Source organism: Phymastichus coffea, unplaced genomic scaffold (assembly GCF_024137745.1).
Source record: "Phymastichus coffea isolate CEN01 unplaced genomic scaffold, Cenicafe_Pcof_1.1 PCOF00136, whole genome shotgun sequence".
NCBI lineage: Eukaryota > Metazoa > Arthropoda > Insecta > Hymenoptera > Eulophidae > Phymastichus > Phymastichus coffea.
This window is the reverse complement of record NW_026706947.1, coordinates 556,692-578,920: the sequence shown is the minus strand read 5'-3', so window position 1 is coordinate 578,920 and position 22,229 is coordinate 556,692. Positions and strand designations below refer to the sequence as shown.

General features: G+C 32.3%; 3 protein-coding genes and 1 long non-coding RNA gene across 6 annotated transcripts; 2 read left to right on the top strand and 2 right to left on the bottom strand.

Annotated features, from left to right (window-relative positions):
• Positions 1 to 1,060: 1,060 nt before the first annotated feature.
• LOC131671828 (uncharacterized) lies at positions 1,061 to 6,076 on the bottom strand. Its single transcript, XR_009302575.1, has 3 exons — positions 5,174 to 6,076; positions 1,205 to 1,398; positions 1,061 to 1,087 (listed from the first exon to the last, which is right to left on the bottom strand). It is a non-coding gene; the product is annotated as an uncharacterized LOC131671828 (long non-coding RNA).
• Positions 6,077 to 6,476: 400 nt separating this feature from the next.
• Positions 6,477 to 8,289, top strand: LOC131671808 (mediator of RNA polymerase II transcription subunit 7). The gene is made up of 4 exons (XM_058948538.1): positions 6,477 to 6,624; positions 6,991 to 7,338; positions 7,808 to 7,960; positions 8,073 to 8,289. The coding sequence occupies exons 2-4, from the start codon at positions 7,009 to 7,011 to the stop codon at positions 8,271 to 8,273; spliced, it is 684 nt and encodes a 227-aa protein (XP_058804521.1). The 5' UTR covers positions 6,477 to 6,624; positions 6,991 to 7,008; the 3' UTR covers positions 8,274 to 8,289.
• Positions 8,290 to 9,763: 1,474 nt separating this feature from the next.
• LOC131671807 (apoptosis inhibitor 5) lies at positions 9,764 to 13,597 on the bottom strand. Its single transcript, XM_058948537.1, has 9 exons — positions 13,304 to 13,597; positions 12,734 to 12,895; positions 11,780 to 11,945; positions 11,539 to 11,699; positions 11,265 to 11,462; positions 11,004 to 11,195; positions 10,282 to 10,668; positions 9,993 to 10,173; positions 9,764 to 9,899 (listed from the first exon to the last, which is right to left on the bottom strand). The coding sequence occupies exons 1-9, from the start codon at positions 13,376 to 13,378 to the stop codon at positions 9,796 to 9,798; spliced, it is 1,626 nt and encodes a 541-aa protein (XP_058804520.1). The 5' UTR covers positions 13,379 to 13,597; the 3' UTR covers positions 9,764 to 9,795.
• Positions 13,598 to 14,077: 480 nt separating this feature from the next.
• LOC131671806 (serine/arginine-rich splicing factor 1B) lies at positions 14,078 to 18,693 on the top strand. 3 transcript variants are annotated; one of them, XM_058948536.1, is made up of 4 exons: positions 14,078 to 14,177; positions 14,308 to 14,545; positions 14,897 to 15,278; positions 15,368 to 18,693. In XM_058948536.1, the coding sequence occupies exons 2-4, from the start codon at positions 14,370 to 14,372 to the stop codon at positions 15,560 to 15,562; spliced, it is 753 nt and encodes a 250-aa protein (XP_058804519.1). In that variant the 5' UTR covers positions 14,078 to 14,177; positions 14,308 to 14,369; the 3' UTR covers positions 15,563 to 18,693. The 3 variants fall into 3 exon arrangements, 2 of the variants coding, with proteins under 2 accessions (XP_058804519.1, XP_058804518.1); XM_058948535.1 differs by having other exon boundaries at positions 14,120 to 14,233; XR_009302574.1 differs by having other exon boundaries at positions 14,136 to 14,545; positions 15,368 to 16,825; positions 16,904 to 18,693.
• The last annotated feature ends 3,536 nt before the right edge of the window (positions 18,694 to 22,229 follow it).

Here is a 22,229-nt window from a genome sequence, read left to right as displayed (position 1 = left end):
GTTCGTGCGTGCGTGCGTGCGTGCGTGCGCGCGTGTGTGTGTTTGCGGATTACACGGATATCTTGAAAAAACGGGGTGGTGATCCAGTATGGAAAAAGAGTTGACTATACGTGAGCTCGACATCATTACAAAAGTGAGGGCGTGAATTTTATGAGCATCACGAGTAGCGACAGCAGACGTTGAGACGTTACTGATGCTTCTCCTTTCTTTTATCTTTCTCGTTTTTCAATTTTTGACTGGCGCGTATACGAAGAAATACGAACGATGAAAAACGATCAGGACTCGCATCTTTTTTCTTTGCACAGCTGCGTGCAAAAAAACTATACCACGGTTCGCAACATTTATGAATTTACTGCGCATGTAACTTTAAGACTTTATGACAGTGTTACTTTCTCTCTCCAAGTTATGGCTTAATGTCAATTTACTTATTTTTCTAAAATATATTTGCTGTGATTTGCAGATTATTTTGTTGCATAACCACTTATACATGTCACAGCTGTAAATAAAACAGGTTTGTTTACAAAAAAATTATCAATTTAAAAAAATACTGTCCAAAATAAACAGTATTCAGAGAAATCTCAAAAGATGTATCATCATTTAAAAGCTAATTTTGAAAGAATACGATTTCTATCCCTAACATTTTTAATACTTTTTTAACAATCATTTGATTCGTTAATTATAGTAAAATAATTGTGAAAAGGAGCTTTTTATGTAATTACAATAAGGGCGATACAGATGAGTTTGGATGTTAGTATGTATTATTTTGTTATTAACTTTTACAATGTTGTAAGTCTAGTGTGCTTTACCATGCAAGGAACCGTGTAATTATTTTCATATTTCATTTTAATAATACTGTACAAAACAAAGAAAATGAAGGAACTGATAGAAACCAAGTATGTACAAATATATATATGAGATGACTACTATAATAATTTGAAATTAATAAAAGCTCTATCAAAACAAGTGAAAGATGTGCCAAAGATCCATTGAAATAAAAAAGTGCTAAATTAATGTACAGCAACTTACTTCCCTAAAATTGAGTAATTTACACATTACTAACCTCAATTTGTAGGCAGAATAACATTTTCTAGAATAAATATGAAAACCTCGATTATATAAATAAATAATTAATGCGATAAATGAGCTCGTTAATAAATTAGAATATTCTCAGGCGGATGCAAAGTGATGAGACAAAGATACTTACCTCGCCATTGCCATCGTAATAAACGAGATGGTGACGAGTCAGGACGAACCAGCGTTGTTTGTAGTTAACAGGTGTGAAGCGCTTTTTGTTTTGCGACCGCTTCACCATAAAACCCTGCCTCACAATTTCATTTTCTTGGGGTTCGAGTTTTCCATCCTTCCCTGCCATCCCTTACAGAAGTGTCTGAGTTCAGCCTGCACAAAAACAGTAATTGAATATTAAAAAAAACAAGTATTTTAAATAATAGTGAGTAAAATGACATGATAACGACAAATTACGAGTTATTTTAAATAATTTCTATATAGATTGTTTTCTCCTTTCTCGTATTATAAAAAAGTGATGGCCTGACGAGCGAAGCATTAATAATCTGATTGGCTGAAAGGTATTCACGTGGGTAACTATCGTGTGACAGCACTATGTATGTACATGTATTAGACATAGTGTAACGATAATAATATTAGCACAGCAATTGACATGTGCATCGAAGTGGTGCTAACAAATAGCTTGAGTCATTTTACATCGATTTATTAGCACTTAATTGAATGAATAAAAAATAAGTAAGACGATCTGTATGGGCGCATTAAAAAGAGAATAAAATGCCATATGGTTAATCTACATGGCTGAGCCGAAAAATTTATTGAATATTTTTGTTATAAGCTTCAAATAAACATAATCAATGATGAACATAATTAGAAATTGATAATTATTTCATGTAAAATAGTATAAAACTGTCAAATGATTACAGTCCATTCAATGCAGTAACTTATTTAAAAATTCTTTAAATCAAACTTATAAATGTACATATACCTTTATATGTTACATGAGTGAATACTTAGAATTTAGTTTGGCAAATTTTACGTCAAATGAGCCGTAACCATAGGCAAAAAAAATTAAGAAAATTCAATTGTCAGGTGTAGCTGACGATTCGATTTATTTACAAAACGAAAAAAAAGAACTTGGTGCACTTTCCATTACCTGTAGATAAACACCTAAGAAATTTCTTCATTGTTAGATTTGAAATTATTATTAAATATGAACTTAATTTTGAATTTTTACTTTCCAATTAATGTCGATGGATGTTAAGCATTTCAAATCATAGAATTGTTTTGTTTATACGATGCATTTTTTAATTTCACCTGTAATAAATTCGATTTAATTTGAGCATCAAACTACTAAATGTCAATACAATCAAGAAATAACGGTACTAGTTTTGATAAAAGAATTATTTAAAGACTGATAAGAATAAACGCAGAATATTATAGTTATAAGTTGAGCTTTGAGCTCACAGAGTATATTTTATGAGATATTTTAGTCATCGGAAAGTTTGCTCGATTTTTATAGGAGTCAAAGTAGCGTGAACGAACCTGCACAATCTTTGCAAGTCGTAGCAAGTTTAAGTGAATTGCCCCTACTTACTTAAAACTCTGAAACTACTTTAATATCACACAGCATGCGTTTAAAAAGTTGCACATTCATTTTTGAAAGTGCATAATAGAATTTTTATTCACAGCTATTACAATATTCAGATAATTCATCAAAGATATTAACAATCCGTTCAAAAATTGAATAAAGTTGAACAGAACAAATTTAAATTCGTTCTACAATTAATTATAATAAATCTGTCGGCTTTTGTAATTCACGCATGATAAACTCTATCCTCCAACTCATTATAACAATGAGTAGAGCAAAGTTGGTGAACAAGTTCCAGCAACTCTGATAAAGTAATTCAGCGAGAGAGAAGAGAGCTAGAAAAGAGAGTTGACAAAACAGGAAAAACTTTATCATATCTTTAGTTTCCACTGAGTCAGACCGCGCGCTTTAGTCTGATTACAAGAATAACAGAACACAGACTCGGAGTAAGTAAGTGCGAAAAAACAAAGTTTGGTCGTTCCAGCTATGCAAGTCCATTTGCTAGAGTAAAGCCGCAGCAACGAGAATGGGGAAAAAATGAAGGCAGTAGCACGCGAATGGAGAGGGAAAATGCAACAAGTGCAGCCAGTGGCAGCAGCCTTTCAATAAGCAGCAGCGCTGAGCGCGCAGCAGCTGTAAAATAACCACGCGCGAAATGGCACTTACGAAAAGTAAAAGGATCGGAAAAGCCGAGTACGCGCCCATTATGTGTATCCATGCAAAATGATAATACAGAGAGAGAGAGAGAGAGAAAGAGAAAGAGGGAGAGGGAGGGGACGAGAGAGAGAGAGAGAGAGAGAGAGAGAGAGAGAGAGAGAGAGAGAGAGAGAGAGAGAGAGAGAGAGAGAGAGCACGCGGATAAAAGGACATGCGGTAAAAAGAAGAATGCACTAAAACAATCACCTGGATGCCCTTGAAGCCACGATGAAAAAGAGAGACACTATACACATGCACATAGAGAGCGTTTTGACTGTGTGTGATCCATACACGACAAAAGAGACGACGTTTCTTTTTCTCTCACGATATTACTCGATGGAACGAAAAGAGTGAAATTATAAAATAAACAGCGCGGAGAAGACTAAGTGCGCCGACACTACGGCCGGATGGAAGGAGAGAAAAAAAAACGGAAATGAACGAGAAGACGTTACCTCTCTCTTCTCGCGCGCACGCATAAAAAAGATACATTTTATCTTTGGAATTCCAGTGGAAATGTGTACTTTAGGTAAAGCCTTACCTGCGCACAGTCCACTTTGTGTGCGTGTCAATTTTTTCAAGGGGTAAGAATGCACCTACTTTCCTTTTATCGACCGAAAACCTTTTTAGAAAGCCTATTTTAGGTGACACCGGCTTTGTTTGCTGTTTTGTCGCGCCGCGCGCGCATTCAATTTGCGTGAGTGTCTTATATACTTTGTTCGCTCTTGAATGCGTAAATTTCTCTTACAGTGCGTAATCACAATATTATTCATCGAGCGGACTATTTTAGTTGCGAAACGCGGTTCGTATTGATAAGCACTCTGCGGAAAATCTAATCAAGAGTGGTTGTAGTCGAATGTTTTAATTTTTGTTAATTTGATTTCCAAATCCGTATGTACTTCGTCGGATTGGGTTTTCACGTATCCCGTTTCTAAGCTACTACTCCAATGAAGGCTTATCGCTGAACTGGCTGAATAATTTAGAGTTAAATTTATATTTTAAGTCTTTTTAAATAAAATTTTATCTCTGAAAATTTATATAAACTATTATATGAAAAAACTATATCAGTAGTTGTATAACGTAAACAATAACTACTACACTTTCCGTGGAACTATATCTCACAATTCTATCTATCTATAAATATAAGCGAAGGTCCCCTGATGAAGAAAAAGAGAAAAAAACGATCCCAACTGTGAAATCCTCATGCATATTCTTATACCGTATAACTATTCTCTTAAAAGCTTAACTAAACATACCTCTATCAAATTCAAAAAAGAGAATATTCTCCCAACTTCATTTCATTTTATCGAATTGATGTGTATTTGAATAACCGGAGCATGAGAGAGCGAATCACCAAACTTGATATTTTCTCTGCACAGGTGCCGAGAATAATTATATCGGATGGTATTCTTTTGTTTTGAATCGAATGAAAAAGTTTATCTTTCGTTTTGATCTCTTACGATGGCAATTTCAATGGCAAATCGGCGGCACTGGAGAAAAAATTAACATTTCTCACAGAAACAATATAGCTTGCTAAAATCCTTATCTATCTTTATCTCTCTCTCTCTCTCTCGTATACATACTTACTCGTTGAAAAGTCCCAGCAGCAACGCACGACCACACGTGTATGCACACGCGCTTGAATCTCTCTCTCTCTCTCTCTCTCGTTCTCTTTCTCTCTCTTTCTCTCTCTCTCTCTCGTTCTCTCTCTCTCTCTGTTTCTTTCTCTTTCTCTCTCTCTCACTCTCTCTCTCACTCTCGCTCTCTCTCTCCACACCTACACGTAAAAAGCAAGATAAAAGAGCCGAAACCACATCGTATCGCGCTGAGTAACCGAAAAGTCTAAGAGAAAAAACAAAAACTTACCATGCACGACACGGAAGATGCTCGTCGACTAGGAAGCAGAACGGCAGCAACAACCTCGGCAGCCGGCGACTTTTTCACGTGTACAACAAAAGAGTCGGCGACCTGTCAGAGCGAGCACTTCTCAGCTGCTGCTGTTGCTGCTGGACCATCGTTAGCGGTGGCGAGCTTGCTCATGCCTTTCTGCGACTGCTTTACACTATCGGCTAATTGTAGAACAACACGTACTTGCACCACCAAAAACACATATGTGCATATATACACACTATCACGGCAATATCACAGTTTTCTACGAGCGAGAAAGTTCTCGCCGACAGCGCATGTTCCTCGACGTTTGTTGGCGGAGACTCGTATAGTTGTCGCTCACAGCAGTCACAGCTAGCCGAGTGGCAGGCAGGCACAGACACACAAGCTTGAACGCTAGCTGCAGCACACGCCGAGTCCGAACGACGAACAACACAACAGATAGACACCGAGAGAGAACCTGAGTGAGAGAGAGAGAGAGAGAGAGAAAGAGAGAAAGAACGAACAAGAGAAAGGATAACGCAAGAGTGTGTGCGTATATGCGTTATATATGCCGATGAGAGCGGCGTTGCACGATTTAACTACATCTCGCGCTTTTGCACGGACACCGAAAGAAAGAGAGAGAGAGAGAGAGAGAGAGAGAAAACTTTTGCTCCTTTTCGCTTTTATTTGTATTTCTTTCTTCTGCAATGCGTTTATCAATAAAGACTTATCACAAATCTATCGATAATTATATATTCATTCAATTTATATAACTGATATTGAATTAATTATTATATTTACAATACAATTATATGTATATTATAGTAAATGAGTGAATGTTTGTTGAAATAGTACTGGCAATCGGATTTAATGGAAACTTATTAATTTGCTGGTCTGCAAACTTTCAAGAGGTGACATTCCTTAATTAATCGATAAATTCGTTTGGCGAGGAAATTTAATTGATTTCTTATAAATTTTAAGGTGTATCTATATTTTGTACTCCAATTGTAAGCTGCTGATAAAAGGAATTTTCATGTAAAAATATATTTCTTATAATAAACTTTTTTTTTCTCTATATTGCAAATTTTCAGTATAGTAACCAATTAATTTTTATGTAAGAAGTAATGTTTTCCATCGAAATAATACACTCAATTTATATTCCATAAAAAATAATGAATTATACAGAAACGGAAGTTGCGGATGCAAATTTATTGTGAAAAAATCATCGTGAACAAAGCAGGGCAGGTAATCTTGGCAACACTGTTCATAGGTGCTGGCCCTGGTGGTGAAGAGCGAAAAGAGACAGAACTATGAACGAGAAGAAGGAAAACGTAAGCGAATTTCGTACAAAATGGCATCAAAAGCTTGACATTTGTTTTTCTTTTTCTAATTTTGTTGTTAGTTTATTTAGAACGATAAAGCTACTCTAGTAAACACATAATCATAAGGTAACTTTTCTTTGTACCTTAATTACTAACCCTTACTACATTTATTATTACACAACCATCATTACAAATATACCACTTATTCTTTTCTAACCTCAAATAGGCTTATTAGTTTTTAATTTTGTTTCAAAACAAAACAAATAAACGTATTATAAAAGGTTGTAAAATCTCAAAATACACTTTTATAAACAATTGAAATATTCCTTTTCAATAATTGTCACTTATTATTCCAACTTCTGCATTATAGGTTTAGAACTGATTTAAATACAATTGTATCATTAATGTTTTAAAATATAAATAATTAAGTTAGTTAAATGTTTTATAACTTCAATAGTATCATTATTAATAGATTAATTATTTTTATTTTAGGTAAACATTGAATCAAGAATGGCTTCTTCAGATGCAATTCAAGTCAGCTCATTGCCACTTCCTCCTGTTCAATATATAAATTTATACACAGATGAAAATGTTAGAAGAAATAGAGCTCCAAGGCCACCTCCTCCTATTCAAGATAATTACTCAATGTTTGATAGCATTTTCAATGCAGATGATACTATCATAAGACCTTTAGAAGCCCAGGGAATTAAAAGGCTATATCCACAACATTTTGACAGAAGGCGAGAACTCAAGAAACTTAACCATTCACTACTTGTAAATTTCTTAGATTTAATTGATTTATTAGTACTATGTCCAGAGAATCCTAGAAGAGCAGAAAAGGTACTTAACATTATCAAAAATTTCTATGGAACAATCATGATTTGAATTAAAGGAAAAAGCTTTTAATATAAAGTTTAATAAGCAATCCTTTCATATAATAATTTAACACACTTCATATATTTTTTGTCAGGTTAGTAGAAGAAAAGGATACCTCCAATTTTTCATGCTACATCAAAATTAACTAAAGGCTTGTAGAACAAAAGGTATCTTGGAATCTATGTTTATTTTTAATTTTGCAGAAAAATTATGATATATAATTAAAACAGATTATATATTTGAAAGTGTTTATTTCACTTGTCAAGTTTGGTTGATTTGGATATGATATGAAAAATTGAAGGAGACTTTATTTCTACTAATCCAAGAATTTTCTTTTAAGTTATTGTTTAATGATTCAACTGGTTTAATATAATTGACTATTAGTAATTAAAATTAGTAAAATAACTGTTAAATTAAATTCAATATATCGCAGGTAGAAGATTTAAGTTTGTTATTCATTCACATACATCATTTGTTGAATGAATTTAGACCTCATCAAGCTCGTGAAACTCTCAGAGTAATGATGGAGTTACAAAGAAGACAGCGCTTGGAAACAGCAACAAGATTTCAGAAACACTTAGAAAAGGTATGTGATTAAAATACAATTTATCTGAAATTTCATTTATAATAATTGTGAAAAGTTGAGAATTGTGACATTGTTTCATTTATTTAAAAAATTATTCTCAACTGTATTTAAGGTTCAAGAAATTTTGCAAAATGCTTTACAACAGCTACCAGACACTTCTGAATTAGAAACAAAGCTCTCTGCTCAAACTGAGGATATGGAAATCGACAATGATTCAAGTGCAGAACAACAAGCTGTTGATCCATGTAGCCCAAGGGATCGCATCATGTGTAAAGTGATAGATGATATGTTAATGTTAAACACTTTGTATTGAAGACTGATTTACTAAAGTATTCCTCTAGTATTATCTTAGTTAATAAATAGCTTAAATATTAATATAAACTTGGTGTTTATGAAATAATAATTCATTTCGATATTGAAGTAAAATATTTTATTACCATTGTGAAAATGTATTTACAGAGCATAGAAATAGCACAATATTCAGAAACTCAAAGTGACTAGGGAAGAGGGAAGGTTAGGTTTAATGAAAAAAATAACAATTACTCACCTTGAATCAATAGCTACTGAAATGCTCTGCACTATACATGTTGCATATACCAGCTTGATTACATCCAGTCATGTGTATCTAAAGTAATAAAACTGAAAAATTAATTATTGTTCTGCTCCATGTTTATCTCTACTTTCAATAGTAAATAGTGCTATAAGTCTGAAAATTATTAATTTTACTATATTAGTTTTATTATAGTAATTAACTTTACTCTTCCTGCATAGCCTTTGACCTGCATCTAGAAAAATATGAAAATTGATTGTAAGAAAAGATTAATCAAAGAAATGATATAAATATTGCATTTCAACCATATCAAAAATTGACTTAACTAACTGGAAATTACATGTAGAGTAAACTCTACAATTAACCATTTAATAGAGACGAGAAAATTTACTTTACATTTCTTTGATTTGTTTGTTAAATTTTATGCGACTAATCGTAAGTTTCTGCTGTGCTATATACTGCACCTGTCAACACAGTATGGTTATTAAAATATAATATCATATAAATATTATAGGATACTAAGGAAACAGGATTACAGTTATTTAGGATAGGAATTGGAAACACATCACATCAAAGCTGGAGGAAAGCGCCACTTGAATCGTTCTTTGTGAATATTACAATTCTGTTGTTTGTGTTCTCCTATCATTTTTGTTTTGTTTTTTTTGTTTTTTTAATTAAAAAAATTTTTTTTCTTTTTGTTTTTGTTAGATGCACATTTTCTGTTTGTTTAAGATGCACACTGATTAATTGTGGATTTGTCTTTGAAAATGAAATTATTGTTCTTAATTTCTCTTTTTATCTTATATAAGAAAGATATTCCTTATTTATATTTCGTTTGCTTTCATCAAAACGTTTCATACAAATAATCGTATGATGATTCAAATATCACGCAAAAAATCTCAACGCACCTCGTTACATCACACAATGTAAATTTAAAGTGTTCATTGGATGCTAAGCACAAAAAATATCAAGGATTCAATAACTCAAATTCCTTAGAGACGTTAACGTTATAGCAAAGTAAAACAATCCGATTGTGAACTTGGTGACAACGTTAATTGATATAAAGCAAAATTTTTATAAGATGAGCGCTTAAATAAATCGATATCACGTACTTCTTAAAGATAAATCGCTCTGTCGTATAAAATTATTTCAAATATTGAATACTATCTTTTTTAAATATGAAATAAGTTCACTTCGCTTTGTCACTCAATAAAGTTCTATCCACTTTTTGTTCTTATTAGTCTGGTTCAATTTAGCAACCAGAAGGAAGTTAATTGGAGATAAATTAGTATGGGTTCTTTCTCCAAGTACCACGACCACGTGTTGGTCTGAAACCACCTCCTCTTCCACCAACTTTATTATAACGATTTTGGAATCGTCCTCGGTTACCTAGAAACAAAAACAATATTAAAATAATTTATTCGAAGTCAATGATATTATTAATAACAACGGATATTTCAAAAGAATAATTATATTACATACCATAATTTGATGAAATGTTTGAACTGTATTTTCCACTTGGAGGAGTGTAAAGTTGTTTGTTATTCCTTGGAGTATCTTCTTTAGGTTTCTTATTCGCACTATGATGATTGTTGGCATTACTATTTCCGTTTCCAAATGTGATAGGTGTATGACGTTTTTGTCCAACTGCCACTTTTTCATCCTTTTAAATTACAAACAAATTTATTGAATAAAAATAATAGAAATGAAAAATAATTAATCCTTAAAAATCGTTTTACAATCATTTTGATATCTGTATTAAATAGCTTACCCTTTTAGCTTTTGTAATAACAGTCTTCCATGAAGGATGAATCACGCTCTTGAAACTTGGAGGGGAATGGAATAAATCTTTGATAAGTGTATTAATATTGTTTGTAGTTTTCAAAGCTATGACTTTAATTTGATTTTCATCCGTTTTAAGTTCTTCCTCACTTTTTCCATTTATAGCTTCTCTTAACTTTTTAATATACCCTTGAATTCCACGTGCAAAATACTGTAACCGTAATCTGAATTCCTTTAACTGATCTGCATCTTTTAATAAAAATTCTGGTACTTGTTTGCATAGCTTATGAAAAGCATATATTAAACATTCCACATGACTAAATTGAAGTTTAGGTACTTCCGTTGCTTCACTTTCTGGAGGAAGTGGCATGAATGTCTGTAAATAGAATAAATAATTTTCGACACTCTGTGCGGAAAGTGCGTTTTTCCCGCACGCTCGGCAAAAAACGTGCGTTGAAAATCGCACTTTCCACACGTCCTATCAAAAAATACGGTACGGTTCATGTTCGGGAAAGAGTTTCTCGTCTCGTGTACCATTCCACCCTCGCTTCGCTCGGGCATAAACGCTACACGAGACTAAAATCTACTTTCCCGCACTTGTATCGTAATGTACTATATTGTTACATCATGCAAAATTTTTTCATTCATTAAAAGTTAGGAATAAGATCTACTTGAAAATAATTATTTTTATACAATTAGATTTTCACTTACAATTAAAGCATTATAAAGTTGTTGCACTTTCTCCTCAGGCTTTTCAATTTTACCACAATGTTCTATTAATTCTGCTAATAGCTTCAAAAGTTCCAATTGAATGTCCCCTCCATCAGGTGAAACAATTAAAGACAAATGTGGCAAAACTTGTACGCAGATGTATGAAACAAATTTGGATGAATTGACTTGAGACTGTAAAGAAGAAAATGCCATGCTAAAACATATTGACATAACTTTTTAGAGTTAGAAATAATTACTCACGCTAAAATAAGGTAAAGCATGTTTAATACATTGTATCAATCGACTGCACTGTTCCAAATTTGTATGCTTAAATGGCACAGAAAGTTCTGCTTGTTCCACTGCTATATCTACTAGTTCCTGTTGTCCATTTACAGTAGACCCAAGTCTGGTCCAAGCAAGTAGTTCCATAATATTATGGAATTCATCAGCAGTAACATCCTATAATTAAATATATATTTCAAATTACTTTTTTCAATCACATTGAACTAATTTTAATCAAAATAATTAAATTTACCTGTAAAACCTTTTTACATTCTGATATAAGAATATCTTCTGGTTCTTTGGTTATTACATCCTTTCCTACAGTTTTAAGTTTAGTTGACAAAAATTTAATGCATCGTTCTCTGATACCATCTTCTCCATTTAGGATTTGTAAAAAAAATCCACTGAGGGCTCCTTTAAACCGCAATATTAGTATCAATTGGTATGAGTAAATTTAATTTAACAGTACTCAAGAATCTAAATTGAAACCAAACCTTTAGGATCATTTTTTATCAAAGTCATTATGCTGTTATGAACAACATCTAGTTCAGAAGTATCTTGTGCAAGTAATAATTGTGCCAAAATATCTGCTATTCTTGCAGTGTGCTCCTTGCTATCTTTGCACAGAGCTGGTAAGTCTTTTATTGCTTGCTTACGTATCTAATACAATATATTAAAATATTATTAAAATTTTTCAACCAAGAAACACATTTTTCTTAGAAATGAAAATTTTTTTTTTTAAATTAATGAATTTTATAGTACAGCAGTTCTAAATCTACTGTTAAACTCAAAATTATTTCATGTTTATATTTAGGCTGGGTTTGCTATATAAAGATGATTTTGTACAATCTGATTATACATGAATTTTTTAATTTTATTTTTTAACCTATTTTTTAACTGAACAGAAAACATGAACCAATATATTTATTAGAAAATAATTACTACTATTGAATATGGATATTTTCTATAATAATTTCAATAAAAAATATTGGTCAGATTTCTATATAATTTCTGCAGGAATAATTAAATATTTCCAAAAATTATATGTTTACAATATTACTAATTAACTGTTTGTTACTTTTTCTATATAAAGATATACAGGTAATACTTCATTTTTAGAAATAAATATATGAAAATTAAAGCATTTTATTTTTAGTGTTCCATAGAAAAGCTTTGTGTTGGATAAATGAAATTTAAAAAGTTATATTTAATGAAATCATGTAGAATCAGTATCTATACAAAGCAAACCCTGCACATTTAAAATAACTTCTAACCAGAAGTGTTTATATGAAAAAATATAAAGTATATTCAATTATCTAAAAACTGAAAATCTATCAATGAATTAAAAATAAATAGATTCAAGAAATATCTGATAATGCTTTAAAAAAAATTATAACAAATATGTTGTAAAATTAATGTTTAAAAATGTTTTATGAAAATCAACTTACCGACATATCTTCATCTTCACACAAATCTAAATGTGCATCAATCGCTTTATCAGCAAAAGTAGGAAAATGTTTAAAAAATCTGGCAATAAATTGTGAGGCTAGTCGCTTTTCTTTTGGACTTCCTTTTACCGCTTTTAGAATTTCTAAGTACTCTGCCTCGTGCTAAAATAATATCATTAAATTCATAAATTAAAATAGTTTATCTATATGACAAATAAATGATTAAAATAATTATCAGAATGAAAAATTGATACTTTGGAAAGCTGTTACTAATTGTCCAATAATATTTGAAAGGATACATTATATTTTAGCACAGCAGTTTATGCCATGTAAACTGTAATTGAACCAAAGTTCAAAGTTGTAAACACTGAGGCAAGCACACATTCTATACCCTATTACCGTACACTCATGCCCAATATGATCATATTAGTGTATGTATAGTACGTAATTTTAAGTAACCGACGAAGTGACCACCGTATAATTAATATTAATTACGAAAATATTTTGAAGTAATGCTTGTAGTTAAATGTATCGTATATTTTTTAACAAAATCAATAAAATACTTCTTACCTCTGAGAGTTTGTCTTTGGCATCGGCAAGAACGCCAAAATTTTTATACAACTTTTCAATGCTATCTGTACTCATATTTAACACTTTAATTTTAACGTTTATGTCGACAAGAAAGTCACATAAATGAAAAAATGTTAATGATAATCTAAATCCTAGACAAAATCCAAAAAATGGTAGGTTTATTAAAACATAAACGTGAATAACCCGGTTACTAACAAATCCACAGAAACCACGCTAAATGTTCGACGAAAAATGGCCGGCGAGTCACAGCTCACTCGGCTCAGCACTCACCCGTCCGGCATAAAACGACAGGGTAGGTAACTTATTCGTTCCTCTGGGCTGGGCTGGTCCGCTGGTCCCTTTCCCCTATGAGCTAGATGTTGCAGACTGCAGGAATGCCAACATTTGTTTCAACTAGTTAATTTAATTCAGTTAACTGTTAGCTTTGCAAAGTTTTATTTTATAAGTTAAAGTTGAATAGTGATAAAAAATATAATAAACTTACTGTTGATTCATTTATTTTGTAATATTTGTTTTTAATAAATAATGAAATTTCGTTGCAATAATATTCACTATCCATTTTTCAAAGTAATGAAAACAATATATGAGATATTTAATTAGAAAAATTTTTGATTGGATGAATTAAGTTGAATTGTGATCACTACTATATCAGTAATTAATATTGTGTATGTAGTAATGTAGTAACGCATATAAATTGCAAAACGATAACCGGATGTACTTTATCTAACCGGAAGTGGTATATCTTTTACATAGGAGCGAGAGAAACAGTGAGAGTATATAGAGATAAATACAACTGACGACTCCGTCAGTCCGTTTGCAGCTTCATTCCTTCTTCACCGGCAAGCCGGGCTTTGTAAGAACGCCATTTTGTTTGTTTCCTCGTAGAAAACCATTTATAGTTTCCTCGTGGTAACGCTATTTACGACGCATTTTCACCAAATAGCGATATATTGACAAATTATACGTAAATATATTCTACATAGCATTGCCCTGAGGAGGAGGTTACTGAAAACATTTGCAGCTCCATATTTAGCGAGTGACCGTTATGTCTCACGGCGGAAATAATAGAAACGAGTGCAGAATTTACGTGGGAAATTTGCCACCTGATATTCGTACCAAAGACATTCAAGATCTGTTCTACAAATTTGGCAAAGTTTCTTTCGTTGATTTGAAGAATCGTAGAGGTCCACCTTTCGCCTTTGTTGAGTTTGAAGATCCAAGGTTTGTACTCGTTTTTTCTCATATTTTTGCATTTTGTCATATCATGTTTATATCATTATTCATAATCGTAATAGTATTTTCCTAATATCTTAACATTTTGACCTATGCAAAATAATTCAAACTTAAGGCTGATGACAAAAACAAGTAAGAAGTACAAAAAAATTATGGATTAATAAAACTATGCAGCTTGTATGTGTATTGTATGCTCAACCTTGGATAGAAAGTCATATGGATTCTTAATATCGAAGTTTTTTTTAATTTGATTGGCGACTTTTTATTGGACAAATGCTCTATCTAAGGTACAGATTCATTTAGCCCCAATTTGACTCATATAATTTTTACTGACTCTAGAGATGCTGAAGATGCAGTCCATGCACGAGATGGTTATGACTATGATGGATATAGACTGAGAGTTGAATTTCCTCGTGGTGGAGGTCCAAGCAGTAACTTTCGAGGTGGAAGAGGAGGAGATAACAGCAGAGGAGGTCGAGGTGACATGGGTAATTCTCGTGGACGAGGACCACCAGCACGTAGATCTCAATACAGAGTACTCGTCACTGGATTGCCACCATCTGGAAGTTGGCAAGATTTGAAAGATCACATGCGAGAAGCTGGAGATGTTTGCTTTGCAGATGTCTACAAAGATGGAACTGGAGTAGTAGAATTTGTACGATATGAAGACATGAAGTATGCTGTTAAAAAGCTTGATGATTCCAGATTTAGATCACATGAGGTGAATTAATGATTTATAATATTTTATCCAATTTAAATATTTTACATAAAATTCTACATTAGTAATGATTTCGTGCTTATTTTTAATAGGGTGAAGTAGCTTACATAAGAGTAAAAGAAGATCATGGTGGTAGCGGTGACCGTAATAGAAGTGAAGATAGAGACAGAGGTCGAAGTCGTTCAAGAAGTTACAGTCCACGTCGTCGTGGTTCACCAACGTATTCACCGTTACGTAAAAATTATTCGCGATCAAGGTCACGCTCCAGGTCTCGCTCATACGATTAGAGTGTACGTATGGTGAATACTATGCTCCATAGCAATGAATTAGCATATTCTTGCTCCGATATACTGTACCTAACTGACAGTAAATTAAGCTAACTGAAACGTTCTAGTACTGATATAAAAGAAGCATGAACTTTGATTTTTTATGAATCTTTATAGTAGTTCGCGATTCAATCATTGAATTCTGTAAACATTACTAGCATATAGAATGTGTTTGCTCATCAACTTATATTTATTCATGAATTTATTTTTATCTACTACTTATCAGTTTCATCAGTACTTGAACACTAAGTAATCAATAAGGGATTATTAGATAATATGTTTTACAAAAAGAATTTCCATTGAAAAAATTGCAAATGGATAAAATAATAATTTGACTTGATTTTAAATATGAATTGTACAACTATTTTTTGAGAAAAATTCTAGTAGAACCATATGACATTATTTTTTTTGCTAAATTGATTGAAGTAATCCCTCATTTAGTATCACAACAAAACTTTCAAAACAAGAAGGATAATACAGTGTATTAAAGTTTCATTTTATTTCCAAAGATTTATACAGTAATATTTGCATTACTAATTTTATCTCCTTTCTTGCTTTGTAAAGTATTAAGGTAATACTATTTGATATTAAGATCAATGATGAACTGTAAAAACAATTTGATGTAAAATACCTCGAAAAATTTTAAATGAAATTTTTAACTTTGTTGGTGCGAGTTTTTTTTATATGTATGAATTAATTCAATGACAAAATTGTACTTAACTTACCATTACGGATAAAAATGTCGAGTTTAATGAAATTAAAGTATTAATATTATTTTAATGCTATATTAGTACATTATGATTATACTATCCTTTATTGTCTATAACTGCATTATCTGAATTACAAAAAACAAACTCGCTTCAATAAAGCATAAAACATCTATAATAATCATTGTTTATTGTAATAAAATGGAAACTAATGTATTTTTTCTTCTTTTGTATATTGGATCGGATTGTAACACAATGAATGAAAAACCTGAAATCTTCACATGACGATCTTACTTCTTGGATGGATGTTACTCCCGCGACGCGTTGCTTTGGACGGATTTTACGCGGAAAGCAAAACATTGTCGGGAAAGGATCGCGAGGATAGGATAAAAAGCGAGGGATAAAGGATTTGTGCGCAAAGAGGATTTTAAATGGATTCAAAATTGCTTTTCTGGAAAGGATATGTTGCAAAAAACAGGATCAATGACCCTGTTCCCAAATTTTGTAGTGAACCTATGTACGAGAAATTGCACACATCTCTTAATCATTTGGATGCATGAACAATAAAATTTTTTCACATTTTTTTTTTGTGAAGACCTAGTGAAGGAGACATTTGTAACTTTAACAGTAGTATCATTGATGCAGTGAATGTTCCTGTTTTTTAAGAAGTTACAGAAGAGGAAATCAGGAAGTGTGTGCAATATATCCTACAAAGTCTTGGGAATTCGTGTTTTGTAACATTAGACCTACCCCAGGATATTGAGGATAAATTGGAGACATTGGATTCATTTTTTATCTTTTGTGAACGACAGAATAAGTTCTTTTATCTTTGGAGACTAATGGATTTTTTATTCGAAACTTGCATAGAACTCTGCGGGAGTGATTTGGATTTTGCATTTGGAAAGTCATGGAATCATTATAATTGAAGAGGAGATGAGGATTTCGGTTCTTCGAATTGAACATTTTTTAATAAAAATTGAACAAAAAATTTATTGGATTTTTGGATAGAATTACTTCGCCGATCATTGGATACCTTGGAGATTGGCCGGAAGAATTTAATGCGTTTTAATGACAGGTATTTGCAAGCCGGTTTTTTAATCGAGATACCTCATCTTCTACAATGTACTGCATGCATTTGCTTTAATATTATTCTTCAAATTACTTTTTATAACTCTTTTTATTCACTTTTTATCCTCTTTATCGACGTCCGTACTCAAACAATTTTAACAGCTTCGTTTCATTTACTAATTTATAAAATCCCTTTTTTATGCACAGATAAATCTTTAATTTGCTTTACAGCTTATTCTCAAATCTACAATTGCATTATCATTAATTACGCAGATAGTAAACAAGACGATCGAAACGTTGTTATATTCTTTTACAAATTTATTCAATTAATAATTTGTACCCTGAAAAATGTCACTCCTTATAATATTTTTTTTAAGTTTATATTTATAAACTTTATTTTCATTGCGTACAGATAAATAATAATGAACTAATCGGATTATAGTTGTTTTTTTAATTATAAATTTGATATCATTGAACGCAACGATGAATTTTGTGAAGGATCATTTCGAAATTTACGGAAAAATAAACTGAATACAAAACTTATAATATAATTTTTCAACGTTTTATTATTAATTTTTATTCAGATTACTACGTTTGAATTCCCTTTTTTACAAAATGAATTATTTTGGTGGTAGATAGTTTATATAGTGCCCCGAATTCAAATTAAAGTAGATAATGTAATTGCATGGTATTAAAATCCATTCAAACGTTTGTCACACCACGTTATAGTGACATGCAAATACACAAACACACACACACACACACATTCTATCAGGCAAGCCTCTACATTTGTCATTGTTATGTATAAAATTTCATTTTGCACAAACAAACAAGTCCTTATATAACTGTGTAAAAAAGTAGAAAACGTAACGAAATCTATATTTTTACATCGAAATTAATAACACTTTCCATTGCTGCGGTCATTAATACAAATGATTCTACTGTAGGTGCCAACTGCTATATATATATATATATATATATATATATTATTATCATCATTAGCAATTGATAAAATCTTAATGCATGACCATTTTCCTAAATGTCGTGTTACCGTATACAAATGATTAAAGGTCTTTTAAAATACAGCTGAACCATATTTTTAAAATTATTTGGAATGTTTACAATTTTCTGAAACAATCAATTGTCTACAACGGAAGATTGCTTATTGCCTATACAAAGGCGAATGAAAAATAGTACGTGGAGTAGAAAAGGAGAAAAAATATAAACGTTCAAGAAAGGTATGAGCTTTCTACATATTTTATGTTTAGGTTTAATATGCCCATGTAAGTATTTTTCGAAAATAAAAAAAAGATTCATTTGACAACTGATACATCCAAGATTGTTCCTTATTTATTATATACCTACTTCCCTATCATTTGAATTTTGATTTAAAATTTTATGTGCTTAAACAAAAATTATACAGGGTGAGTCATTTTAATTTCCCCAGTCTAATAACTTTTGAAACAAGCAAATTACGCAAAAATGTTTCAGACCAAAGTTGTAGGGGTTCAAGGGGGACATCTAGGGGTGACTTTGAAATTGACCTTGAGCTTGACCTTGACGGTTTTCTCAAGGTCATTTCTATTTTTTTAATGGAAACCCCTATTTCTGATCTCAGGATCAGAAAGAGCGGGAAATTTTACGTTCAAGTATCTATTTAGTTTTTTTTCATAAGAACATAAACAATATTTCAGTTTTTACTTAAGAAATTGAAGCCGCTTTCAAACATCAAAAGGTTTAACGAGCATCGAAGACCTTTGTCGTACTTCTATTCTCAATGTGAAGCAAAGGTCAAATTCTTGAAAATTCTCTTATTTTTGTTACATTTCGAGGCGAAGCTTTTATCGCATATGACCGTTGTTAAATAAACTTCCAAAGAATAAGGGACTGGCCATGTACTAACGATGTTGATGTTTAAGATCATAAACTTCCTATCTTTAGCACTACCCAGGAACAACGACGTGGACGTAATAGGATTATGTTCCCTCTGGGGTGCTTTATTAACGTGAGTCCCCTTGCCTCTCACGATTCGGGGTGCTTTATTAACGTGAATCCCCTTGCCTCTCACGATTTGGGGTGCTTTATTAATGTGAGTCCCCTTGCCTCTCACAATTTGTGATGAAACTAGAATAAACTTATTTCCTATCGGTTTTGCTCGAAATTATTACCATTTACGTCGATGCATTGCCTGAGCCTCTGTTCGAAGCTTTCAATAGTGCGCAGTAAGATATCTCTAGAGATTTGTCTACATGCAACTCTAATCCTTTCTATCATATTCTCCCTTGTTGTGGGCGCTTCGGCGAACACAGTATTTTTTAAGTATCCCCAAAGGAAGAAATCTGGGGAAGTTAAGTCCGGTGATCGTGCAGGCCAAGCAACTGGACCACCTCTTCCAATCCACCTTTGTTGGAAATTTCTATTTAAAAACTCTCGTACAATTAAAGCGAAATGCGGTCCTGCACCGTCCAGTTGTATCCACATTCGACGTCTAGTCTCAAGATCTACGTCTTCAAGTAAAAGTGGGAGATGATCCCTTAAAAGTTCTAAAATAGTATTGCCGTTGACGTTTTCTTCAAAAAAGAATGGCCCGATGAGATGACCATTAACTATTCCACACCATACATTTACACTCCAACGATGTTGATTATCGACTGGTCTGTACCAGTGAGGATTCTGATCAGACCAATAATGACTGTTGTGACGATTCAATTGGCCAGTACTATGAAACGTAGCTTCATCAGGAAAAAGGACATAATTAAAAAAATTCGGCTCCTGCAAAATCATCTGTAGAGCCCACCGACAGAAATTTACTCTGTTTCTCATATCATTAGCGTTTAATGCTTGCGTTAAGGTAATATGATACGGATGATATCTATTACTTCTTAAAATTCTAATAACGGTTCTCTGAGGTATTCCTGTTTCTCTCTCTATTTGTTGGCTGCTGATATGAGGATTTAGGTGAACCAATCCTAAGACAACCAAAACCCTAGCATCTCTATCATCATACTCATGTCTTGGTCGACTTCTTCATAGATGCCCTTGTCAAGCTCTTTCTTCAAGACGATGAATGGTACGGTGATCAGGATGGCGCCTTTGTGGGTATCGAATTCGATACAACCTTGACGCTTCACGGTAATTACCTCTACATTCTCCTAAAATCCAAATCATATCAACTATCTCTGTTGGGGTAAAATCAGCCATATTTAAAAGATTTTTTCAAAAAACCTCAATACAAATCAACAAAGGCAAAGATCATAGAAAGATGATACAAATTAAATATTACTGAAAACAGAGGCAATATTGTCCAAATTAGATTTCATATGATCGATGGCAATAAGAAAGGTCTCTTATTCAAATATGAAGAAATAATGATAGTGATACAATGAACACAAGCATGGTTAAAACAAAAGTAATATTTAAAGCTTTTTCAAAATTGAAATCACGACTGAACGTATTGCGATTACTTTCTAAACGACTTCCAAATGTAATAGATTCTTCATTGAACATGAAATTTATCCTTATGTATTTAACTTTTACTCTTATTTCTTTGCAGAACATCAGATTGATACTGAAATAGTTTCATTAATTTAATAGACTTGTAATAGCAAATTATTAGCAACAACTTCCAATATTTGAAATTTATTAATAATAATCATACAGTCCGGTGAAAAATAAAAAAGGATAGGGAACGGAAACAAGAATAGTCCCGTAAAATTTAAAAAAATTAAATTTAAAAAATTTTTAAATTTAAAAAATTTAAACCCTGTAAAATTTCCTGCTCTTTCCGATTCCGAGGTCAGAAATAAGGGTTCCCAATAAAAAAATAGACTTGACCTTGAGAAAGCCGTCAAGGTCAAGCTCAAGGTCAATTTCAAAGTCACCCCTAGACGTCCCCCTTGAACTCCTACAACTTTTTTCTGAGTCATTTTTTCGTATTTTGCTTACATTGTTCGATTCTTGTTCCAGGATAGTTTTGACCTTAGCATGACCTTAAGGGTTTATTTTGACCCATGTTAAAAGATGTTATCTGGATGTAAAATTTCCCGCTCTTTCCGATTCCGAGGTCAGAAATAGGCGTTCCCAATAAAAAAATAGACTTGACCTTGAGAAAGCCGTCAAGGTCAAGCTCAAGGTCAATTTCAAAGTCACCCCTAGATGTCCCCCTTGAACCCCTACAACTTTGGTCTGAAACATTTTTGCGTAATTTGCTTGTTTCAAAAGTTATTAGACTGGGGAAATTAAAATGACTCACCCTGTATAAGGGCTGAGCTTATGCCCACATATTTCACTCTGAAAACTGGTTTCCGTTTCTAGTTCTATGCAATGCTTTATTCTAGAGGTCTACCTTGTCAAAATGAATGTCAAATTATAATAATCTATTATATAACCATTTTCATATAAGCTACTTTCGCCATATTTAGTTTTAACAAAAACGGATATCAAATTATAATCTATTATATAACCATATCCATATAAGCTGCTCTCGCCATATTTAGTTTTAACAGTTTTAGCGTTTTATATTGTTGCATGCAACTCATATGTTAATTAACAATGACAGCACTCGTACAAAACCTTGATTTTAACGTATCCTACACATTTTTCTTTATTTCGTACGTTAATTATCTAATGTGGATTCCAACACTAGCAATAATTCTTTTGGTTCTGCCATTTAATAGAGCTTTCAATATTATACGTACAAATTATAAAAAGTTGTAGAAAGTGGATTGAATATAATCATCAGAAAAATAAGTAAACATGCGTACATAACGTAGGGCGTAGATTCAATTCGCATAGTAACGATTGAATGCACCGTCTGGTAGCAAGAGAACAAAGTTACGGAGACGGAAAAACAT

Coding starts and splice junctions, on each gene's coding strand:
- LOC131671807 (XM_058948537.1), bottom strand. CDS start 13,378: ATGAGTACAGATAGCATTGAAAAGTTGTATAAAAATTTTGGCGTTCTT. Junction 11,463..11,538: donor AATGTAAAAAGGTTTTACAG/GTAAATTTAATT, acceptor ATTTAATTATAG/GATGTTACTGCTGATGAATT. Junction 10,669..11,003: donor AACTTTATAATGCTTTAATT/GTAAGTGAAAAT, acceptor TTCTATTTACAG/ACATTCATGCCACTTCCTCC.
- LOC131671806 (XM_058948536.1), top strand. CDS start 14,370: ATGTCTCACGGCGGAAATAATAGAAACGAGTGCAGAATTTACGTGGGA. Junction 14,546..14,896: donor GTTGAGTTTGAAGATCCAAG/GTTTGTACTCGT, acceptor TACTGACTCTAG/AGATGCTGAAGATGCAGTCC. Junction 15,279..15,367: donor CCAGATTTAGATCACATGAG/GTGAATTAATGA, acceptor TATTTTTAATAG/GGTGAAGTAGCTTACATAAG.
- LOC131671808 (XM_058948538.1), top strand. CDS start 7,009: ATGGCTTCTTCAGATGCAATTCAAGTCAGCTCATTGCCACTTCCTCCT. Junction 7,339..7,807: donor ATCCTAGAAGAGCAGAAAAG/GTACTTAACATT, acceptor AATATATCGCAG/GTAGAAGATTTAAGTTTGTT. Junction 7,961..8,072: donor TTCAGAAACACTTAGAAAAG/GTATGTGATTAA, acceptor ACTGTATTTAAG/GTTCAAGAAATTTTGCAAAA.